The sequence below is a fragment of the Rhinolophus sinicus genome, linkage group LG03 (genome assembly GCF_036562045.2).
Source record: "Rhinolophus sinicus isolate RSC01 linkage group LG03, ASM3656204v1, whole genome shotgun sequence".
Taxonomy (NCBI): domain Eukaryota; kingdom Metazoa; phylum Chordata; class Mammalia; order Chiroptera; family Rhinolophidae; genus Rhinolophus; species Rhinolophus sinicus.
In genome coordinates this window covers 58,266,382-58,291,536 of record NC_133753.1, presented here as the reverse complement: position 1 = coordinate 58,291,536, position 25,155 = coordinate 58,266,382, and the positions used below count along the sequence as shown (strand labels likewise).

Genomic DNA, 25,155 nt, shown 5'->3' with positions numbered 1-25,155 from the left:
AATGTATGTGCATTCCTCTTGCCCTTCTCTCTTCCCACTGGTTGGATACAGATGTGACGGTGAGATCCCAAGCAGCCATCTTAGATCACAGACTGAAGCCAGGTGTCAAGAATGACAAAGGTCCTACCAGACCTGTACCACCAATCTTTGGGTTATCAGGTAAAATAAATTAACTTCAGTCCTTTTTACACTATGGTATTTTGGGGGTTTCTTTGTTATGGAAGCTGAGACTGAAGTTAATAATAAATCAATACCAAAATTAGACAGCATACTGTCTAATTTATTCTGCCATGTTTGACAAGAATTAAGACTGTGTCTGAGCTCTTGCTATGTTGGTAGTGTGCTATGATGAATTGAGAAGCCTTGAAGGCATGCTTGAGAGATATTAGGTTCATGTCTCTAGCTTTACTCTTGCTTTATTTTACCAAACTAGTCAGTAAGCTTTTGCCTGAATAAGAGGGGTTAAGTATGACCGGAGAAGCAAAAGAGGATTTTTGAGGGAGGAAGGAAAGAAATAGAAGGAAACAGTAGGGGAGAAAGGTTAAAAGGTGTATGGGCATTTAAGATACTTTGCAAAAAAGTATGCACAAAGTTATCCCTACTCCAACTCTACTCAATTTTCTTAAGTCAACATTATTTATACTTTTGGTGTTGGATTTAAATTTTTGGAGGGAGTGATGCTAGGCTGAAATTAATCTCAGGGGGATAGCAAGAAGCCCAGGAGAGCTATAGTACATTAAATCCAAATAGGAAATAAAAAATGAGAGAGTATTAGAGGCCTAAATTATCAAACATGTTGCTACTAAGTCAGGGAGAGGAAAAAAGATGAAAAAAGAAGTCGAGTCAGTGAAAACACATTTGACATTACAATTTCGGATACAGCAGGCCTCACTGACTTTCAACCAATGGCAGGTTGGATTAATTTTGCCTTTTCATATTATTAAATTGTCTATGACAAAAGGCAAAGTTTCTTTGCTTGAGTTATGAAGATTTTTAACATTAAAAACTTGATTATAAAGGAACTGCAATTGTGAATCAAGGAATAGATCAGATCACCTAACTTGTGCCATATTTCTAATAATATGTTGCTGCTCTGAAAAGTCCATAAAATGGAACCTATCAAGTGTATACTCTTATAAAATTCCTTTTAAAGCCTGAGGTCCAGAAACCCTTTTTCAAAAAGCTGTCCCTCTAACAAATGTTACCTTACCCACATAGGATACTCCATAATGAAGTTCACTGCAGAAATCATGGCATACCCATTATTCATGGGACAAGATGCCCTCTGTGGTGGAAACAGAGATGCACTATCCAGAGCCCTTCAAGGAAAGACCAAGTGCTCCAGGTGTCAGCAGCCAGCCTTCAGGATCTGCCTCAGCGGCAGAGAGCTGCCCTGCCTTCCGGCAAGCCCTCACGTGGCCCATAGCCTAAGACTGAGCTAAGTGGGGCTAAAAGGCCCAGTCCTTTGAGCCCAATGTGGGGCAACTCTGACAGGCCCATATGCTGTCTGTAGGGTTGGCTGAGGCTTTGTCAGGTCTGCATGGTAGTCCCATCTCTCCCTCTCCCCAAGCCTGCTTCTTCCCCCTCCCTTCCTTATACTGATCCCAATAAAGACCCTGCATGACAAGCCCATCTCAGTGTCTGTTTCCAGAGAATCCAACAGGCTTGTTTGGGAGCCAAGAGGGATCATGGAGAGCTTGCAAGAAGATGGCCCATTGGCCACCTGGCTGGCAATGAAGACCTTTGTTTCTTACTCCAGAGAGTTAAGGTGATCTGGTTAAGCCCAGGCTCGGCAAAATCGCCTTTTAAATTTCACCTTGCCATTTGGCCGTGCTAGCTGTCAAGTTGCCTTTGGCAGGTCTAGAAAGTCTTCCTGGGCTAGTGAAAGGACTTGTTCAGCAACTGGTTCTCTATCTTTGGAATGAATCAAATTTGACACCAACCCAACCTCTGAACCCAATAAGCTTCAATATGTTATGAAAAGCATTTTTTGTTTATTTATTTTTCAGTTTATTGTAGGCTTTTCACTTACTTTGCTTTTATTTATTTATGTTCCTATTTATGCATTTACCCCTAGGAGCAATTTGGCAGGAGAGTGATGCATTTTAATATTAAAATCTTACTGCATTTTATTCACAGTTTACAGTTGAGGAAAGGAGCCATCTTGTTTTAATGCTGCATAGATAGATGACTTACTAAGGGGTTTTGAAATGAATAAAATTAACACCATCACTAAACAGAACCAAAATCATGGCCATTGTTCCTCATGCAAACAAATGAATTCAAAATTATCTCCTGGCTTTGACAGCCCTTCCTTCAGCAAGAGCACACAGCAGAAACCAAAAGTTGGGAGTTAAAGTATTTGAAAAGATTATGCAAAATCAAAGTCCCAAAATCTTGAAATCCGTAACAGCTCCACAAAGTGTTGTTATTAACTGTGGTGAGGGATTGAGATAAGAAAGAATCCTTTTAAGCTCCCTGAAAATGAGGCCAAGAAAATAACCTTCTTCAAAATGAGAAACAGTGTAGTGAGTTGAATAGTAACCTTAAAAGGATAGATTCAAGGCCCAACACCCAGTATCTATGAATGTGGCCTAATTAGGGAAAAAAAGTCTTTGCAGATGTCATTAAGGATCTCAAGATGAGATCTTTCTGGATTTAGATGGGCCCCAAATTCAGAGACTGTTTTCCTGTAAGAGAGAAGAGGGAGATTTGAGATACAGGTGTGAAGGCTGTGTGAAGACTGAGGCAGGGAATGGACGGATGTGTTTACAAACCAAGGAACTAGGCAAGAGGCATGAAAGAGATTCTCTTCCAGAACTTCCAGAAGGAACCAACCCAGCTGACATCTTGATTTAGGGCTTCTGGCCTACAGAACTGTGAAACAATAAACGTCTGTTGTTTTAAGACATCTGGTTTGTGGTAATGTGTTATGGCAGCCACAGGAAACTAATACAGTCAGTGAGTAGGTACTTACTTTCACAGTGCCATGGGCTCCCCAGTGAGTGAGCTGAGCTTTGATTTCGGGCAGAGCCAAGTGTACTCTGAAGAGCCTGTGTATTAATATAGCAGGGGTCGTCGAAGAGATCCACTCGACACGTATGCTTCATTAATGAAGTGTCTCTTTGGGCCTGCACCCCTCTCTCATGGGCATTACCTGTAGTGATTAGTCATGATCAGTGTATCATGTTTTTGCTTTATAAACAATAAATAAAATCATGTTTGAGTCTAGAATTGATAGGAGGGGAAAAGCCACCCCCATCCCATATAAGGACTGAATACTGACTTTTAGATGTGACTTGTAAAAAACAAGATATGCTCTGGTCTTTGAAGCAAAGCTCCCTGTTATTGGCCTTCCTGCCCCTCCCTGGCCCTCTCCTCAGCTGACTCATTGCTTCTACAGAAGACCGGAAAGGAGCAGGAAGACCCCGAAAGAGGAAAAGCCAGGGGAGGAAGAGGGCTGACTGGCCAGCAAATAGCACAAACCCACACACAATACGCTCAGGACTGCAGTCCGGGAACATAGAAAACACACATGCCCTGTGGAACTTGAATATCATTATTTAAACTCCTTTTCAAAAAACTCAATTCTTGATTTAAGATTATTAAGAACAGGAAGTCTGTCTTCTCTCTATGCCCAGAGTTTTGTTTTGCCAAGCTCAGCCTTGTACCAACTGCTGATGTGTATTGTTATTTAACAGAAAGGACTCACCCCTCAGGTTATCTCCTCCTTCCCCCTTACTCTGTCCTCTCTCCCTGCATACAATTCTATACATGTGGCCAAAATGATCCTTTCAAAACTGAAAATCTGATCATATTTCTCAGAGTTTAAAAACCCTTGAATTGCTTCCCATTGCTCTTCAGATAAAGTTCTTCAACCCAGCTTCCCTTAGGGTATACCCCTGTCCTCCCCAGTCTCTGCCCGGGCTCACATCGGCCTTCTTGCCATATAATCTCCACCATAAGACCATCTTCTCTGATTGACATGCTCTTCCCGCCCCCTTCTCCATCATCCTCATCCTTTGGGTGTCAGTTTCAATATCACTTTCTCAAGAGAACCTTCCCTGACCTTCCTTCTCAGACTAGACTATCTCTCTGCTTTCCTAACAGTTTATACTTCATCTCTAAAGCCCGTATCACAAGAGTAATAAGTTCTACTGCTTATGTTAATTTTCTAATGGTTGTACTACATCTAGACAAGGATCCTGTCTGTCTTGTTCACGGCTGAAACTCCTGCTCCTAGCACATGACTGGCACATAAAATCACATCAACAGTTATTGAATGGACATTAGCATCATATTTCACTACCGGATAGATGAAGTACTTTGTACCAACCAGATGGTTTTGTCTTGGGAATGCCAGGATGGAACATTTCAGCTTCTCTGTTTAAACAAGCACATTTATGGTTTTGGCCATATGTACTACAAGATCACAGAAGGCTGCACGTGAAGTAGTGACACTGACATCCCATTGTCTTACCATAAAACATCAGTCTTTCTGTTGTTTCAGTCAGTAAGCCCCTCCCATGTGGTCCAAAAAGGACCAACCTCATACTGGTTTTCACATCATGGTGAATAGTGCTTGATTCTCGTAATACATAATATGGAAATCTAAGAGTACGCCGAATAAAGGAAACCCAGTCAGAAGACTATAGTCTTACTACCTGCTCCTTCTTTACTCCTTGTCTGTCAGTGTTACATGTCACCTTGTCCCATGTCATTCTCTGTATGTGGGATATCCTGAGGGAGGAGTGGGATTTCTATTGAGAGAGGGTTCACAAGGTACTTCATTTATTTGCAACAGTTTCCAACATATGACAGTTTCCATTTGCTTGGTTAACTGGATTTATGAAGTATATTACGTAGTTGAAACTAAATTTACTTTCACAAATGGGTAAGTGGCTAAATGATCATGACAAAGAAATCAAGAATTGAAAATTATTCTTTTACTCTTAGTACAAGCTCCTCCTTAACTGCATTAGAGTTTATAAACAAGCATGATCTAATTAGATCCGAACTTTGACCTCCCAAAAGTTAAAATTAACAAGATTTGAAATGTGGCTTTGTGTCAATTTTCTTTATCATTTAATGCTCTAAATGTATATCAGGCCTTGAAATATTATCTAATGATAGTATTCAGCCATTGTAATTAGCAAGAGTTTTTTTTTAAATGTTTATTATTAACTCTAACTAAAATTTTCTATTTTTGTGTTTCATAATATATGCATCATATACCAGTATGTGTATATAACTTATACATGATTGAATTATCATTTATTTAGGACTATCTGCTCCTAAAAGTTTACTAAAAGTGGAATACGATCAAAAGCGTTTGTAAGAGATTTGCTTTTAAATTAACATGGATGTGAGTTCAGATTCCTGTGGTGCCTCCTACTATTTGTGCAGCCTGGGGAAAATTACTTAACCTCTCTAAATATCAGTTTACATACCTGTAAAATGGGGGTGCCTCGGTTACAATACAGTTGTGAGGATTAAATGAAAGAATGTGGGTGAGACATTCACTGAGCATACTATTACAAGCACGTGCCTTGTAGCAGACATTCAATGAATAGTTCCTATCACTGCTCAGTTCTATCACTGCTCAGTTGTGCATTTATTTCCTGATGCTGGGTCTCTGCATGTGATGCTTAACTCTTGCTACAATATCCATCGCTTCCCTTTCTTTAGCTAACTCCCACTTGTCCTTTAAGATTTTGCTCTGAATTAACCTCCTTCAGGAAGCCTTCCCTTATTAAGTCCTTCCCTCCCCAAGACTGGGTAAGATGCCACTCCATGATAAGCTGTAGGTATCTGTTTACTTGTCTGTCTTCCCCTGGAGACCACAGATTCCTTAAGTCCTTGAGAGAGACTAGAACCTTTACCGGTGTATGTTTTGCATCTTCAATGCCTGGTAGAAAGCACAATGCACAAAAGAAAAACATCTGTCAGCTGAATGAACAGATGACTGAATGTCTACCAGTTTTCCTTTCTTAGCATATTTGATCCTACCATGTTCTGAAGACCCTGAGCCAACCTTTAGCACAGGGCGCTGACTTGTCTGCCCCTCACACAGCACTGACATGAGCTGACCACATCAAGTTGGCCATGCACAAAAGCGCCAATGTCTCTTGTGAAAGCTACCATTTCTTTTTCAAAAATGTGCCATTATATTTAAGTCAGCAATGTTGTCTTAAATTAAAAAAAAAAAAAAAAAGTATCTCAAATTTAAAAATTTTGCCCAAATTTGCACCCAAATTTAAAATCTTTCTAGGGTAAAGTGTGTGGTTGATGAAAGCTCAACCACACATGCCAGCCATTATGCATTCCAAAAGTTCTTTGTGCCAAGTGTTACTCTGAGAACCTATCCAACCTGCTTAAGAGAAGATCTGTAGCAGAAAATAAATATACGCACAGGGTAGATACTAAAGTACCAATGTTTTTAAGTGCAAGCCTTTAGGGTTTGTGGGAATTTAACATCTTTTTGATTAAAAATATCAACATTTCCATTTTAAGTTGAAGGTTGGGGAAACATTATTCTATTTTGCTAATTATTTCTTCCATAAGGGAATTTATTATGAAGGATAGGAATCTTTTATACATCTGGCAATAAATACAATTAACTCCTTCAACAACCAGAAGCCTATTGCAGTATTTATAACACACCGGAATTCAAGTTTTAAGTCAATATTTGAATAAATAAATGTCTTGGGAGGAAAAGCCAAACCTTATTGAAAATATTTGTATAGGTGTCTCTCAAATGCTTACGTATGAATCTCTGGGAAAACCTATAAAAATGTCTATTTGCTATTAATAGCAACTGCTATTAATTTTCTCATTGGTCAAGAATTTCAGATCACTTTTTAAACATATGCCCAAGTAGTCACAGGCAGGCCCCAAGATAGGAACACCTAATTTCTGGGTGTCTGTGGATGAAAGGACACTGAGTTCGGAAAATTCTTCCTATCACAATAGGAAAGCCTCTTCTGTCCCTCCACGGTCTTAGTGGTTGAGGTCTGGGGGATATGGCTTCCTAGCGATCTGCTTCCCACTGGAAGTCAGAATCTAATTTTTTCAGGAAACAATGTTGTAGCTCAGTGCTTGACCCACAGGAGGGCCTCATAAACAATCATTGAGTAAATTGTTGAATAAATGGAGAACATCAAATGAGATAAAACAGAGCATGGAGATATTTCCAAGTGGGCTTCAGCACAAGTAGAAAATAGTTACAATATGACAGGGCATATGTAGTATGTTCCTGACTATTAAATCCTTAGGTTAGGGATTTACTGAGTAAAGGAAAGGGGGGGAGGGAAGAAGGAATTATATCTCGTAGGGAGGACAGTTTTAAAAGGACATTTGTACTTACCTTACCACTAATTTAATTTGTTTTAGTCGTATTATTAACAATTAGTTTGAAATTTTAAATAACCTTAAAGAATGGAATGAAATTTTAATTTCTATGAAAAGGAGCCATGTTTTTGAAGAATTTTAAATACTGCCTTAGCACACTACTCCTATTATTTTTGCAGACTGGAGGAAGGTGGTAATCATAGCGTACCTAAAACAGTAAATCCTCATATTTCCTCACTGTATAAAAATAATATAATTAATAGAGTACTTTGGCATAATTCCCTAAGAAATACAAAAGTATCCTTGGAAATGACTACCTCCTAGAGGGCAAGTTCCTGCTAATTTAATTTATGTCCCTAAGTGTGGTTATCCAGCTCTACCCTCCACTGAATTATTTATACTGTCCAGTTATCTCTCCATCTAAAGCTGCAAAACTTTAATTCCTAAAGAAATAAAGACTTTCAATGAGTTATCAGAATAAAATGAACTACCTAGCAGTATAACTTATTTTTATGAAAATATATTTCCAATCTGATAGCTGATGCTCTACATTGCATTGTGGAAAACCTATGCCCAACGTCAATTATCATGAGCAGTAATAAGACATTTAATGCCCTGGCAAGTATGGGGTGGAAGGGACCCTAAGTGGGACTCTCACATTTCAGATTTCTTTTTGTTTCCTTTGGCAAGCAGAAATAAAGGTTTTATCTTAATCCTCATGGATTTGACAAGCATTAATTTTCACATTAGCCTACTGTCTGATCTTCTTTGATGTGGAATTCCCTTGAGTTTTGAGCAGAGAAAGTACCTTTCCAGTGAGAGTTTTCACGATGTCAAAGCAGTGAAATACGCCATAAGGTAGAACAATAGTGTGGTAGCGGGAGAACCATGAGCCTTCCAAGTGACACACAACCGGCATTGTGGGCCTCTCAGAATGTGGCAAGCCTGCAGCTGCAGCATTATGTGTTTAGCTATATACACCTGCCTTTTCCATGAAGTATTTAAGGGCAAGGGCCACACATGACTACATGGTTTAAAAGGAATAAGGAGAGTGGCAGATGCAGAAGGCAATTGTACCTACCTGTCACCCTGCTTTGTTCCAAACAGTTCTCGTACACACTGCTGCACTTGGAGCTTCCAGGCTGCATGAACAACAAATTGTGAAACATTTACAAACATAGTATGCATTCATAAACGTTCAAAAAACCAAACAAAACATTAATGATACCCCCAGCAGAAGACAGCAGACGTCACTTTCTGACATAGGAAGTGTCTGACAGGTAAAAACAAAAGACTAAGATTCTGAGTGGGCTGTGTAAACTCCTTTCATTGTACACTGGTTTGGAGCTGCAGAGATGGGTCTGATTGGGGTGGGGGTCATCCAGGCTGCCACCGTAAGGTCTGTAGCCTGAAGGTTACTGCTTCTGCTTGGGAAGTCACCGACCAGGGCTCAATCCAAGTCTCAGCCAGAAAGTGTGATTTCCAGGATACTTGTATAAACACTGGCCATTTAGCAAACCTCTATCTAACCATGAAGTGGCAGACTAGAGCCCTCCTCTGCTGAGATGTGTGCCAGGCTCACTTTTCAATCCTTAAAAATCTCATGCCATCAAAAGGCTTCAATTATCCCTTCTACACACAGCTCTCTTCAATAATGCAGTGGAATGCACTGATGCCTTTGAGAAGGGCAGTGTCTATGTTTTAGAAAGAGTAATCCGGCAGTACCATACAGGAGGGCTCAAGGGAATGACATGAGAAAAGGAAGGGGCTTTCAGACTCATCTGGGCAAGTGAGGACCAGAACTTAGAAAGGTGCAATAGGAATGGAAAAGGTTGTGTAGATTCAAAAGATATTTTCATGATGGAATCCTAGGTCTCAAAGACTGAATTGATATGGGGCCCAAAGTGTGAGAAAAACAAATGACTATAGACTAGTGAAAGAGTAGCAGTATCATTAATAAACATGAGTGAATCAGCAGAGGAACCTGTTTCAGAGTCAAGGAGAAAACGCTGACTTCAATCTTGATATAAACAAGCAATGATGCCTGTGGCATTACAGCTGGAGAGCGAGGTACTGACAGAAGCTGGCGGAGTGCACATGCAGGTGGCATGCCACATGAGAAATCAAGCCAAAGAGCAGAGCATCGAAAAGTACCTTTATGGTGGTGAGGGAGGGGTTTGAGTTCCCCAGGGAGGGGATGCAAAGGTTCAGGATATAAAAAGAAAAGATGCAACTTACTTTGAAACACATCAAAAGTAAGATGGATTGATGGATGATAGATGACTACATAGGATGACAGAGCAAATACAGTTAAATGTTACTTGTAGAATCTAGATGGTAAGTATATGAATATTCACTGTATAATTCCTTCAACTTGCCTGTATGTTTGAAAACATTCATAATAAAACTTGGAAAACATGAAAAAAGAAAGAAAAACAGCAAGTACACATGCAGGATGAGAAATGTTTTAGAAGCTAACAGAAGTGGTCAAAAAGAAAAGAAGAGGCAGCCAACAGTTATCAAATGTAGACAGTCAAAATATTGATGAAGGAAATAGATTTAGCATTTAAACCATTGGTGACAAAAAAAAACAACACTGGTGACCAATGTAAAAGTAACTTCTCTCAAGTTGTCAAGCAAAGTTCAGATCTTAGAAGTGTAGTGTGGATGTGAACGCAGAGGTAAAGACAGTTTTTTCTAGAAATTTGTGGGTGAAAGGAAGATGAGAAGGAGGTGGGACATTATTCGTTGAGTTGGAAGAGTCTAAATTTACTTGCAGACACAAGGGAAAGAACCAGTAGGCAGAGAATAAGGATTGAGACAGAGGTTGATGGCCAGAACAAGGGCACAGAGTTGGTAGGAGGGGATGGGACCAGGAGCTCAGGGGAAAGATTAGCTGTGGAGACAGTAACTAAGGAACAGAACAAAGAGAACACAGGAAGACTTGGAGATGGGAAGGGCAAAGTTGATGTAACATGTTGGACCACGCTAGTCTTCCCAGGGAAGCGAGATGTGAGGTCATGGACTGAGGCTGAGGTTGGGGGATTAGGAGGAAAAATGATCTTCTACAGGCTCTAACAATGATTCACTCTCTGGCTGTGTACAGAGGAAGATGATACTTTCTCCAAACTAGCATTTGGAAACCCTCAAATTAAGCTCTCTGGTGATAAGGACAGAATCTCATTGCGAGTTCCAATAACAATACAACATGACTTACCAAATAGCACAACTTTTCACACCGTATGGGGCAGTAAGCCGTTTGTTCTGTGGCTTGAACTTTGATCCGCACGTCTGAAACACCACCTAAGGGTGGGTGCTTTCCCGGTATTTCGTTGTAATACTCATGATCCCCTCTCTCTTCAGCAGGGCCATCAGTGTGCACCTCACTGTAAGGGAAAAAAGAATCCCCAAGAGGTTGGGCGGGAATTCAAACGCTGTAGGGGATGCAGAGGGATCAGAACCATGCAAATCATCCTGAAAAACTTCGCATGCATGTTGTAAGTTTACAGATGTGCTTAAGTGATATCAAACATCTGGATGGAAGCAACCAGATGGTTGAGCTGTTTAGATTTCTATAGACAATTAAAGTGGGGTAAGCCAACAAAAAGTGCTAAGGGTGATGCTTTTGTGTCTCCCTTCCAGTAATTAAAAGTATATATACATATGAATTATATACATGTGTATATACATGTATATATATATATATATATATATATATATAGAGAGAGAGAGAGAGAGAGAGAGAGAGAGAGACATATAGATATACAGATAGCTCTATACATATACATATATGAACTCCCTGAACATAAAGCATTTTTGTCAGTAAGATAAAAATACAGTTTTCCTGGGTATCTCCAGCTTTGTAACATTTCATAAATGTTTTGCTCAAAGAAAATTTAGACATTGGGAGAGGGCCTGGTCCAGTTTATTAAACCAAGATGGAAAAAAAAAAAAACAGCTATGGCCAGCTATCTTGTCTGCACAAATCTGGAGGAGTATATGGGATTCATAAAGAAATATTAGAACCATATGTGGCAAGTGGGTAGATTTATATAAACATGCATTGTTTTAAAAATTGAAACAGGGCAAAAAAAAAACCACACAAATGTACTTTTTTTCCAAATTGAAATTAGTAAAAGTTTCTTATGAAAAAAGAATAAATCAGGTCCTTTTGGAATGAACCAATTCCACTGACAACACACACAGTTTTGCTGGGTTCATAACATGTCAACAAAATGACAGCACTAAGACGTAAGTACTATCCCAGGAAAAATTCAACATCAAGGCCTTCTGGTAACCCCTATCCTAAACCACCTCATACAGGGCGATCTCCAAACCCAGTGTGTGTTGATATACAACATGATCAATTAGGGGGAGAAATGCATTTAAAAGCGCCCAAGAGTTTCGTTTCTCAGGCGTGAATTCTGTGAGCCAGGGATCCCACTGAATTCCACACGTGGTGGGTCAGACAGGCCTGAAAGGGTTCAGCTTTCATTGCGAACTTTCTGTCCTTTCTGCCTTAGAACAACCAGATTCTTGGGTCAGGGTGTATTCCACCCCTGCCAATTTAACTGGAGCTGGTCTATTTACATTGCAAACCAGCAAATTAACAGGAATGCCTGCAGTAAACATTTGATTCTTATTATTCTGCTGTTCATTCTTGATTTTTTTTAATTGATATGAAGGGATTTTGGGGTGAAACAAATCTGAGAAATTTGTTGATGTTTGTTATTTTATGATACTACTTAATTCATAGTTCTGAATAACATCAGAGAAACGTGGCTGATCCCTTCTCACTTTAAGTGTCTCCTTTAATTTTATTACAAAGCAAGAAGAAATATATGGACAAATATGAATGGAAGAAAAATAGAAAATGTCACTATTAGTTTGTGCCAGAACAGTGCCTATTTGTAAGAAAAAATTACTAATTTCATTAGTCAATTTGAAAATGCCATATTAATTTTAAAATTAAACAAAATATAATAAGTCAAATAATTACAGAACTCTTAGCTGACCTTTCACAAGAAGTATTCAAAGAAGGATTTTTCAAATACTGTTTAAAACGGAGCTCAAAAGCCTGTCCTATGGTACTTATGACGTCTTGGGCCATTCCATTGCGGCATTCCAATATGTGGCAGGCTGCAAAAGGACACACAAAAAAATTATAATAAATTTTCAGTAAGAGAAGACTATATAAAGTCAAAATACTTCCAGAACATGACTGGTAATTGAATAAAAGGGTGTAGGTTTACAAACTCTCATTGGCTCTACAATGGTGTAACAATACCTCATATTTCTTATGTTTCAAAGAGAAGAAACATTTATATTTTACATCTAAATATCTCAAAACACTTACAAATTTTTGTCTCAAGGCAGGTATCTTGGGCCCACATTTTTATAAAAGGAGACTGATCTTGACTAATATTCATTTCAGTGTTAGCTCTAGAATTCAATACAGGGGTTGCTAGGGCAGCAATCTGAAGGGGAGATGAGGTTCTCAGTCTTTGCCTTGCGTGGTATACTACAGAAGATTGGAAAAAGGCAACTTTCCAAACCTCCCCACCCCCCCACCCCAAATGGGGGATGCGCTACTAGTGAAGATAGGAGCTTTATAATAGAATATTCATCCTCTAGCCATCCCTTTGCCCTGTCTTTGCTAGCTAGCAGTGATGGCATGGTAACCCATCTTTGAAACCCAACTGAAGAAGTATCTTCAATAAGCATCAAAATCAAGATTTCATGAAGATGACATTACCAGAAGATAAATATTTTTTTCTTAGACACTTTTTCTGAGAAGTAGTTACTGGAAAGGTCTCGTTTTCACCAGCAAATTGAAGAAATAAATTGTGAAGGGGGCAGCTGACAGAATATCACAAATGAATTAACAAATTTGCTGCTGTACAGAAAAACAGGAGACTACATGTGTTCAGGGACTATATGTTCATCTCCCTACTATGTGGAATATCATTCTTGCCTCAGTTAAAGTATGATGTCGTGCTTAGGGCCTTGGAATATGCAGATTTATTTGAATGTGAAGTTTCATAAAGATGGCTTAGAAAGAGTCCTAAGGATGACAAAGATAGAGGCAATGTCTCCTGAGAAAATTTGTAAAATATATATTGCATTGCCTGAACAACTGAAGGATGAGGAAAAGCTTGATAACAGTTAAATACATACAAGAATATTATAAAAACAAACAAACAAACAAACAAAAATAACCTGTCAGCTATCTGAGAATAAGGAAGGCTTAAGTGAGTGCATGGGGAATTAAATTAGGTAGCAAGAAATCATCGTGTGTCTTGGGAACCATGAAACCAATACTGGAACACATTACTAAAAGGGATACCTGTGTTTATGGAATGATTTAACTGTGTTGACTTAGAATCATGATTTTATGCTTTGCATTTTCTTGGGATACTTTTGTATTTATTTAAAGTAAGAGGCAATTCATTCACATCTGATCGAACTTGAAGAGCCTGTAACACCAGGTTATATAGTAGAACCTACAACAGTGCTTCTTAGCCTTATGTTGATAATCATCTCAAGGAATATCAGATTATTGTCATTTCAGATTAGTTTGACGTTTACGTAAAGGATTTATGTCTTTGAATACTTTTGGAAGGGATGGGGAGTGGTATTACTAAATCAAACAATGCTACGGTGTCAAATCTCCAAGAATTATTCATCATTTCCTATAAAGTTGTCCCTTTAAAGAAGCAACTTGGATCCTGAAATAGACAAGGAGCTAATTACAGTTTTGAAAACCCAATTGAGAATATCTATAAATTTACATTCTTTCTACCAAAAGAAAATGTTTGGTCTATCTTTAGACTGCTATTTTATATTGACATTTCTTTTTCTCTATAGTAGCTTCACATAGTGACAATGCACAGATGTTTTAAAAATGTGTTTTGAATGAATAAATATTGATTTCCCTGAAGCACATCAATAATTCTACTGTGAGAAATTGTCTTCAATTTTACTGAAATGAGACCTCCAATGAGCTCTCATAGTGGGGCAGGTTCTTACGGCCATTGAGTGGTATGAACAATTATTTGGGTCATTTGGGGAAATGGTCTCCTTCCTGGACAGGCCTCATATCTTTAAACCTGCAAAGTGCCCTCGGAGATGTACCCTCCAGTTGAGCCAAAAGAGTTGTGTTACATTATGATAAAAAATGGTAATTCATTTGAATTCTTTTGTTTTTCATCTCATAAATTCCTGGTCCATTTAAAAATAAAGACCAGAAATCTTATCAAAACAGAGATGACAGTTTTTGTAATTTCATTTTTTCTTAAGATCAAAGAGATGTCTGGAGATAAAGATGGGGAAGAAGAGGCAGAAAATTCCTAAATAAATAAACGAGGGGGAGAGAGAGAGAGAGAGAGAGAGAGAGAGAGAGAGAGAGAAGCAGGAGGAGGAGGAGGAGGAGGAGGAGGAGGAGGAGGAGGAGGAGGAAGAAGAAGAAAAGAAGGAAGGAAGGAAGGAAGGAAGGAAGGAAGGAAGGAAGGAAGGAAGGAAGGAAGGACTAAAATGTGCCTCCCATGAGAGGGATGAAAGAACAAGGATGTTTAAAAGAACTCTATGAAAAGATTCAGATCCAAGGTGAAGTTTCCATTATGCCACGATCTCTGTGGCCCCAAATAAATCACTCTACAGCAAGGACCTCAGCTGCCAAGACAGGACCCTGGATGATCTTTGAAGTCCCTTCTTGCTTTATAGAAATCCTATCCTTCCTCTGTGGCAGCAGCTTAAACCCTCTTAGGAACAGGGCAAGGCACATGGGCAGCAGGAATGAATGAATCAACCAAACACACAACTTTCCTCTTCCACTTCTCATGTACTTCTAAAATGTTTTATATTCTGATAAATGTTTCATAGTCTGATACTTTGAAGTTTTGGTCCTGTTCCTGGGCCAATGCTACCAACGTAATTTTCTGCTTTACTTTGGAAACCTTGTAACTGCCATTTTATATGTTTGAGAAGGCGGGGAACCATGGTGCCTGCCTCCATGAAAGAAAGAACACTGGACAAAAAGGCTGACCCTGCGCAGATGCTCTGTGCAGCCTCACCACCTTCAGGAACACTCACATTTTGATAGTGCTATTGTTGCCACTCCACGCTGCTCCATGGAAATAGTCTGTTGTTTTTTAAGTTGGTCATGGACCAGAAAAGGGACAGGCTTTAAATCACATATAAATATGTCCATTTCCCAGTGTTAAACACATCTCCAAAAGCTCAGATAAGCAGCCAGTTTGGCTAAGAATTGCCCAATCTTCAGTTAATGGGAGGAAGAAAGACAGCTATATAAAAAGTTCCAATTCCCAAAAAAGAATGTGATTTTCCAGTGATGTAACTTTGCATGGAGGCCTGAGCGTTGATCTCTGTGTGTGGAATCAGATGGAGATCTGGGTTCTTTTCATTCCACCTTGTAGCTAAATAGACCCACAGTTCTATCCTTGGGTATCAGGTACTATATGAAGTAGGATTTAAAAGAATCTTAGATTCATAGTTTTCTGTCTTTTACATTTGGTTTCCTAATGAAATAGTCATGAACAAGGGGCTGAGACTTTTCTTAGAGGGTAACGGGCCCTTCTTTACTGTTTTATATTTGTTTTTAATGGACCAGTTTTTGTTGTTGTTGTTTTGTTTGCTTTTTGTTTTTGTTACTAGAAAACAAGAATTCAAAAGTGCAGCTTCTCAGATTAACCACCAGATGGTGCAGTGGGATTGAAGCATGGAGTCCACCATCCCTTAGGAAGAAGCAAGCCAGCAATCAGTCCAGTTAACTAATGTCACCACGACAGTAGTGAGTGTATTGTATAACCGTAAACATAAATCTAAATAAATGGGTTAATTTAAATTGGTCGTACAGTCTGTTTTAAAACTTTCTTCAGAGACTCAGAACCACGGCCTTCCTATATCCAGGTAGTCCAGGTAAACCGGGGCCTCTTAGACTAGATTCAGAGAAAGTATTTAAACCTTCCTGCACATTTGGAGTAAGAGGCAAAGAGATTTCCTTATTTATGGCAATTAGAGGGGCAGGCTGTATTAGTCACTAAGTAAACTCAAAACATTCTTAGTGGAATTTACCTTTTCTACAAAAAAAAAAAAAGGCCTTTTATAAAATGAGGAGTTCACTAAAGAGTGCTCACCAAGCTGGAAAAAAGTGGTAACTGCCCTGACTTGAATGCATTAATGCTAAAAGTGAATCAAGGAGACAGTGGGAATATTCAGGACTGTTAGCATGAAGCCTGGTCTCCTCTGCCTTCACTTCCTGTCAGCCACGCCCTCCTTATCCCTGAGGTCTGGCTCCTGTCTTTACCTGTCCACTGGCACTGTGCTCCCCAAGGTGACAAGAGGCATGAACTGCTGGACTAAATGGCGTTTTCCACCTTCATTCTCCTTAACTCCTTTTCAGGATAAGACATTCCAGGGTGTCTTCTTCTCCCAGAGAAACTTGCTCTTCCTCCTTTTTATGTGCTACTCATCTCCTGATTTTCTTCCCTTTTGCTGACTACTTCTCTGGCTCCTCACTGTCTCCTCTGACTTCTCCCACTCCCTGAGATCCCCCACCCCCCCAGCCCTCTTCTTTCTGGGTTACTCCTTCGTGACCTCATTCACCCTTTGGGCTAAGAAGTTGCTGTTTTTCCAAACCTGCACTGAAGGCCGGATCTCATATTCTCCTTCTCTCTCTCTCTCTCTCTCTCTCTCTCTCTCTCACACACACACACACACACACACACACACACACACACTCCCTCCCATTATCATTTTACAATTCCAATAGAATGACAAAGGCCAGAATAATTTTTATAAAGCTCAGAATCTTCAATGGCTCCCAGTGACCTTTTCACCAGCATTCAAAGCCCTCAACAATTTGTTTCTGACCTATCCTTTCAGCCACATCTGAAGGCTTCCAACCCCACCTTTATACGACAAGGTGTGATCAAAACATACAGTGAATATTTAAAAAAATTTTACAGTAAGATACATGGCCACTAATCACCTTCAAAATACTCCCCTTCACTTCAAACACACTTATCCCATCATTCTTGCCACTTTCTGAAGCAGTTCTGGACGTCCTCTGTTGTGAGTGTCTTTAGTTGCGCTGTCGTGGCTGCCTCAATGTCCTGAATACATTCAAAACATTTACCTTTCATGGTCATTTTGATTTTGGGGAAGAGCCAGAAGTCGCATTGTGCCAGATCCGATGAATAAGATGGATGACGACACACCATGTTTTTATTTGACAGAAATTGTCATACCAGAAGCGATGTGTGACACGGAGCATTGTCATGAGGGAAACCACTGCCCATTTCTCAGGCCATTTTCTACACACATTTCTTAAACGCCTATAAAGACATTTGTGAAAGAGAACTTCCAGAACTGCTTCAGAAAGTGGCAAGAACAATGGGATAAGTGTGTTCGAAGTGAGGGAGAGTATTTTGAGGGGAACTAATGGTAATGTGTCTTTTACTGTAATACTTTTTTTAAACTTAAACAGTCACCGTATTTTTTATCACACCTCATACACACCTTCTCTGTAGCCCCACCTTTATAGACATACACACACACACACACACACACACACACACACACCACAAAACCACCCAAAAACATAGCCCAAACCTCGTTACATGGCTCTTTTACCTGCGCCTTTATTAATTTCTCCCACAAATCCTGACAAGCACCTGCTATGTTCCAGGCACTGTTCTCTAGGCCCTCCTTCTTCTCAGTGAGTATCCTACAGACTATGCTTCTCTCTCCCACTAAATGATGAGCCCGTGGTGGCCAGACATTGTTTTTCTTCCATAGTGATTAGCTCAGCTCCTTGTATATTAGTATATAATTAATAATTGTTTGTGGACTTGAAAGTTGTATCAGCACGATTGTGTAGAAACTAAAGTACAGAGGCTCAGGTGAGGGGACAGGATTTATGCAAGCAGGAATATGTTGAGAGCAGAGTGGCTTCTCACAGAGGCCTCTATAACCAAGATAAGTTAGAGATAGGACAGGGGGCAAAAAAAGGAGTGATAAGTGATGGGAGGTACTAACTTTTTAATACAAGAAAATTACCCTATGTTTTTAAGTCATCTATCTACTAGACAGACCCGTTTCCCTAAAGAGAAAGAATATGAGATGAAGGAGGAAAGGAAATGATGCTATCTGTGTATCATCTCAGTTACTCCTCCCAATACCACCAGCAGGTAGAAGGTACTATTCCCACTTAAAGAAACTGGGGTTCAAGGATGTGAAACAACTGGACTAAGGTCATATGGTGAGATGATGAAAGAATGATTCCTACCCAGTCCATCTGATTCCAGCATCTTTCTTATTTTTACGCAGTCTGGGGACTAAAGAAAGAAAAAACTGAAACCTATCTGGACTGTTTCTGAGTCCATTCCTTTCTTCCAAATTCCATCCATGACCTCCATCAACTTAAGTTCTCATAAATGCCTTCTCAGGATCTCTATGTCAGGATATCCGTGGCTCCCCTTTAAGCAGCTCAGCTCTGGTGAACTATTAAAACACCAAAACAGGATCTTTCAAAGTGAGTGAGCTACATCATAATTTTCTCTGCCTCTCCTGTTTCACTTAAGCACGGGGGCATATGCACAACCATGTAAATCCTGTTTGGCATTACCCTCAGCTACTGGCAGTAATCTTTGAATTCCTCACCAGCATCTGCTGAATGAAGAACAATGACAATGAGATATTCAGTGACTGATGGCAAAGTTACTAAACATCTAGATTTCCTGATTTGTTCTTCCTTTCACCCTGTCTTTTTCAGGTTAAGATAAAAGAGTTTGTTGTTCAGAGGCCTTCCCAAAAATAGCACGCAGTTATTCTTTAGGGAAGCTCAGGCTTAATTAAAAGAGGTTGCTCTTCTCTGGTATCCTTTGTTGTGTTCCGTACCTACACCCCCGTTCTCCCTTCACTAGTTCCTGTCCCTCCTACTCACTCTTTGACCGTTATCCGTTCTTCATTGTATCATTAAGAGAGAATCAATTTCAATGGAGTATTGCGTAGTATTTGCCACCTGTTCCTTCCTCTCCATCTTACCAAGGCCATGTTCTTTTGGCAAGCATTTACTGAGCATCTACTATGTGCCAGGTTCTGTGCCTGCAAGCTGGTCCTCATAATTTCATTTCTGACAATCACAATAGCTTCCAAGTGGATCTTCCTGCCTTAAGTTTCTCTCTGAATTCATCTACTGCATCCAGCTACTAAACCAATCTTTCTAAAGCTCTGCTTTGTAAACAGCATTCTCCACTCGTTTGGCCACAGGATTAAGTCCCTACTTATTAGCTCTCTTCTATATGCCCTCAAGATGCCCTTTAGACTCTCTTTTTATTCTCCATACACAATCTACATCGACAATGTTCTATTCATTTGCTCCCCAGCATGCCATATGCATTTCCACCTCTGCGCCTTATAGCTCATTGAATTTCCAAATTCCATTCCAGGTGTACTTAATAAATGTCTTGGGGAAAACTCTGTATCCCTGGGATGGCAGAGGATGCTGCCCAACCAATAGGTTCTAGTTAAAGAGGAAAAGTGACCTAACACTCATCCCAAAGAGGAGTCTGAATGACCTGGACTTAGGGATGACAAGCACTTCTAACCACGTCTGTCTAGAGAGGTCCAATGCCCCAAAGTGTTGCCAGCAGATGGGTTTCTTAGGCAACCTTCCTAAATCTTGAGATGAGAAATCCAATCAACTCACTCTTCCATTCCCTCAGCCATTCAACAAAATAGTTATAGGGTATCACCTATGTGTTAAACATTGTAATGAGTGCTTGGGAAACAACAGTGAAAAAGATCACCAGATTCCTGCCCTCATGGAGCTTTTAGTTGAAAATACAGACATCAGACACATCAACAAGTGAGTAAATGAAATAATGCAAGTGTGGGAGAAGTGTTAATAAAAAGAGAATTAAAGTGTTAAGACACAGCAGAGTGGGATATGCTAACTGGAGACGGGTGGTGCTCTCACGCAAAGAAGCTCTCTCTGAGGAAGAGACATTTAAACTAAGATCCAAATGATGAGAAGCCAAACACGCAAAATGATATGCCAGGCTCTTGAGTTGAGCATACACTCAACACACATAAATGCGTGCATGTGCAAGCAAGCACACATGTACACACACACACACACACACACACACACACACAATTTATTGAAGCCAATGCAGGCCAATGAACTCACAAGCTTGGGTCTTATGTGTAGTTCATTTGTCCACTGCAGATGTTGCAGCCAGTCCTTTCTTTCACAACCAAAACAGATTCTCTTTCGATTAAACAAATAGATAATAAAGCTTTTGGTTTATGGGTCTCTCTCAAATGATTGGGATTTGGTTCCCACCTATATATTTTTTTTCTACTTTGTCCTGCTATTTATTTCCAACTCAAATTTACATAACATTTCTAGAACCCAACACAGCACTCTAGTTATCCTCATCATTCTCTATATTGAAAATAACTGCTTGTTACTTTTTAAAGTTGGTATATACCAGCTCTTAAGAAAACCTGGAAGTTGCTTTCCGTACCTCGTTGATTAACTGGATCTTTAGCTACGTAGGCAACATAGTCTGTAGTATCCTATAAAAAAGGGAAAATGATTGCATTTAAAATGAATGGATTGTACTGTTGAAAAATAAGAGTACATTTAGGACACAATACTGAGGAAAGCACTTAAATATTAATGTTTCTTTTTAAAGAGAAAAGGAAAGCATCTTAGGAAGGAACATAAACAAATATACACTATATAATTTAGCACTTGTGGGGTCCACGTTCTCTGCCCTTTGGAGACAGACTCTGAAGATTAAAAATGTAAAGGCAGACCATACCACTAAGAATAAAAGAAAATTCAGGTAGGGAATATGTTAGGACATAGATTCTTAAAAAATGGCTAGGGACTGTGACTCTCCCATGTTGAAAGTTGAAATACCAGGGGTTACATTAGTTATCACACAGGTGTCACAAACTAGGATGTGGCATCATGACTCCCAGGTATCCAAATAGATGCCACGTATATCAGAAAATAAATGGATTAAAGAAACACTTTGGACACACACACACTAAAAGTAAAGGATGAAAAAAGACATTTCATGAAAATGGAAACTAAAACAAAATTTGGAGTAGCGACACTTATACCAGACAAAATAGACTTTAAAACAAATTATAACAAGAGACAAAGAAGGACCCAGTAATCCCACTTCTGGATATTTATCCAAAGAAGCCCAAAACAGTACTTCAAAAAGACATATGCATCCGTATTTTCATCACAGTATCATTTATAATAGCCAAGATATAGAGGCAATCTGGGCATCCATCCATGAATAAAGAAGAGGTGGTACATATATACAACAGAATATTACTCAACCATAAAAAAGGATAAAATCTTGCCATCTGTAGCAAAATGGATGTACCCAGAGGGTATTATGTGGAGTGGAGTAAGTCAGACAGAGGAAGACAAATGTCATATGATTTCACTTGTATGTGGAATCTAGAGGACAAATAAATGAACAAACAAAACAGAAACAAGCTCATAGATACAGAGAACATTTTGATGGTTGCCAGAGGTTAGGGAGATAGGTGAAGGTAGGAGGGAATTAAGAGGCACAATTTTGGTAGTTACAAAACAGTCATGGGGATGTAGAGTAGAGCACGGGGAATGTAGTCAGTAGTATTGTAATAACTATGTATGGTGTCAGATGGGCACTGGATTTATTGGGATGATCACTCTGTAAGTTATATAAACGTCTAATCACTATTGTGTACTTGAAACATAATAGTGTATATCAACCATAATTGAAAAATAAAAAATATTTTTAAAAATTAAAAAAACACTGAGTTTTGTCTTTGGCTTGCTTGTGCGTAGTGCAAGTTAACTTAAGGAATAATAAAGCAGACATACAAGAATTTATTTGATCAATACAGAGAAAGGAAAAACCATTTTTGAAAAAGAGAATCCGTTAAAACCTAATTTGTTAAAAAAGAGATGTGCTGCTGACTTTGTAAAAACAAAAAGCCACTTGGTAATTCTGATTTTTATGGAAAACAACTAAGCTAATTAATAATAAGATTTTAATAATTAAAGATGCTTTTTCTTATCTCAGTTCTCAGGAAAAAAAATACACAGTGCCATTTGCAGATTAGAAGTATGACTCTCTAGAGGGAAGATACAATCAACTGGCAGGAAATAAAAGCCCATGTTTGTAATACCCTCAAGGACAATCACTTAATAACCTACAATGAATCATACAGGAAGCAGATCTCAGGGTCAGCATAACTCATCTTCAGTTGTTTTAAAAAATAACACATACCTAAGTAAATTTCTCTTATGCAAAAAGAAAAGGTTTGAAATATCTTGTAAATTAATAAGGTCATATCTATCAGCTTTATTTTATACTAACTTAGAAACAAAGCCACAATTGCTGGGGGCTTGGCTGCTATTTTTAAAGTTAAAGAGGTGGTATGACACGAGCAATATTGTCTGGCAATTAGATGATGGGAAAGAGGTCAGAGGACTCTCCAGACCTCAGTCTCCTCATCTTCAAAAGTGTCCAACATTCTTATAGTTCTAAAATTCTTTAACTGTAAATGTGTGGGAGGATTTAAAGGATGTTAAAAGTAAAACACAAATAGTGGGGGGGAAATGTAATAAAATGTATTTAACTTGGCGAGACTCATTAGTGCATTTGTAAAATGGAGAAAGTACATGTAGATACAGAAGCATTACCGAGAACTGTCTTCAGGGCTGATAGAAGGAAGACAGTAAACTGTTTTTGAGAAGAAAGTGAAGGTGAGGGTGAGCAAAGGTCAAGAAGTGAGGAAAAATACCCAGTATTTTTTCAACTTTGGAGAAAATAGGGTAGAAAGAAGGGTACTATATTGGGCCATGGAGACTTCGCTTCCTACCCCTCGTACCGAGTTAGCTGTGAAGTTGTAAATTATCTCAGTGAAACAAAATAAAAATGGACACATGTTAGCAACAGGGGTGATTGTCATCTCTTATCACTCTGTGCCCGGCACTGTGCTACCATTTCACGACACTGTGAGGCAAGGGTGATCATTCACCATTTTATAGATGAAAATCCTGAAGCTTAGGATAAATAAGTCAAGTCTACATGGCTCCAAGAAGCTGCCACTCCTCCCTACTGTCACCTTGACCTGAGGGTAAAACTTCACTCGGGACCTCTAATGCCAAAGTATGCAGTGGCTCCAGTTTTAATTTCGAATCAGCAGGCTTTCTCCACAGCTGTACAGAGCACAGAGGTCCCACTCATTTCAGAAGGCACAAACTGCCACAGCAGTTGCAAATTCTTTACTATTTATTTTTGGTAGGGGCAATACTTTTGTCAGTTGAAAGAACTACAGAAGTAAAGACACATGAAGACAGTCTAAAATGAATTAGGATTCTGAACCATGATTCTAGAGACATCACGCAGGACATGCTCATGGTAAATAAAACTATTTGCGAACAAATCCTAAAAATGACAGCAACTCTTGAAACTCAAAAGGGGAAATTTAAGGCAAATTAAATAGCAAAAACTATTCCTCACATTACACTTATAGAACTCGGTACTTTAAGTATCTTAAGGAAAGTATTTGAGTTCCTTCATGAATGACCGAACGAGAAGGAGAAGAGGCAGCGCTGGCATTTCAGGCTGGATTCAGTCAACTGACTCTGCTACCAACCATATCCCTTGGTGTTGCTGTGAGGCCAGATTACAAGGCTGGATGGATCAGAGTTCAGAATTAGTACAGGGCTCATGTTGCAGCTGCTAAGCACCAGGCACCTTGCATGTCCCCATTCGCTACTGAATCCACAATTAGCCATCGGTGGAATCTACTGGGGAAAAGGTGGAACTCTTCAAATTTGGTTTACTTTTAAATGCTGGCACCATGGAACTAAGATAGTCATTTGAAAAAAACCATACCCAAAGCTGAAAGGTGAGGAAGTAGTGAATCCTAAAGGGAAAATTAAGTACGCATTAACGAAAGAAAAAAACAATGATTTGAAATTCTGTAAAGGCTGGCTTTCTTCCAAATGCTTCAAGGATGTTTGGAAGGCAGTTTGTCTAGGTTTGACATGTTTAAATACTCTGAGTCACTATTAGCCAATGGGAAGACAAGTAATTACTGAAATGTTTTTAAAAAATGGACTAATTTAAACAGCATTTTACTATGTATTTCACACACACAAAAATTACACCACCACCCAAGTGGAAGAACTTGCTTAAATACTTTAGATGCCAGTAAAAGAAGGAATGATTAAACAAAGTAACTTCAGAACTTTATTTCCTTTTAAATATTTAGCTTCAAGATAAAATAAATCAAAACTCTGCAGTGACATCAGCTGACAGATTTCATTTTTACTACCACTGCATACCTCGCTTGGATTATGGGTCCTATCATTTATGATCCTAAATTTTATTCCTCAGTTGAAAGAAAGAAACTAAATGTAATGGAGGGAAAAAAAAACGGTTAAAATGGATTTTACTGCCTCATTTCTGAAGGATATAATCTTTGATAATAATAAATGCTTTGCAGAAAAGAAGGTAATAATTGTCAGTAAGGAAAAGGCCAATATATGTTCCCCATGTTTTCTTGACATTACTGATGTCCAATCATTATGAAAGTCAGACTCTGCCCTCCTCTAGTCTTCTGTATGTTTGCAGATACAAGAAAAATGTCACGATGTCACGGAAGAGCAAAAACCTCCTTCTACTACCTTAGTTTCAACAGATTTGCATCTTGTTCAGCCACAGGCTTCCTAGTTTCATTACCCCTCTC

At 39.1% G+C, this 25,155-nt stretch overlaps 1 protein-coding gene across 2 annotated transcripts in view; it reads right to left on the bottom strand.

Moving 5' to 3' along the window:
- The window catches only part of SHC4 (SHC adaptor protein 4), a 109,065-nt gene that overhangs the window by 14,070 nt on the left and 69,840 nt on the right, over positions 1–25,155 (bottom strand). The window contains exons 7-11 of one of the 2 annotated variants that reach the window (XM_074327768.1): positions 20,904–20,955; positions 12,366–12,489; positions 10,568–10,736; positions 8,432–8,492; positions 2,978–3,157 (exon numbers count right to left, since the gene is read on the bottom strand). In XM_074327768.1, coding sequence (XP_074183869.1) covers positions 2,978–3,157; positions 8,432–8,492; positions 10,568–10,736; positions 12,366–12,489; positions 20,904–20,955 — 586 coding nt within the window. The remainder of the gene's footprint in view (positions 1–2,977; positions 3,158–8,431; positions 8,493–10,567; positions 10,737–12,365; positions 12,490–20,903; positions 20,956–25,155) is intronic. The other variant, XM_019730684.2, reaches the window with a different exon arrangement.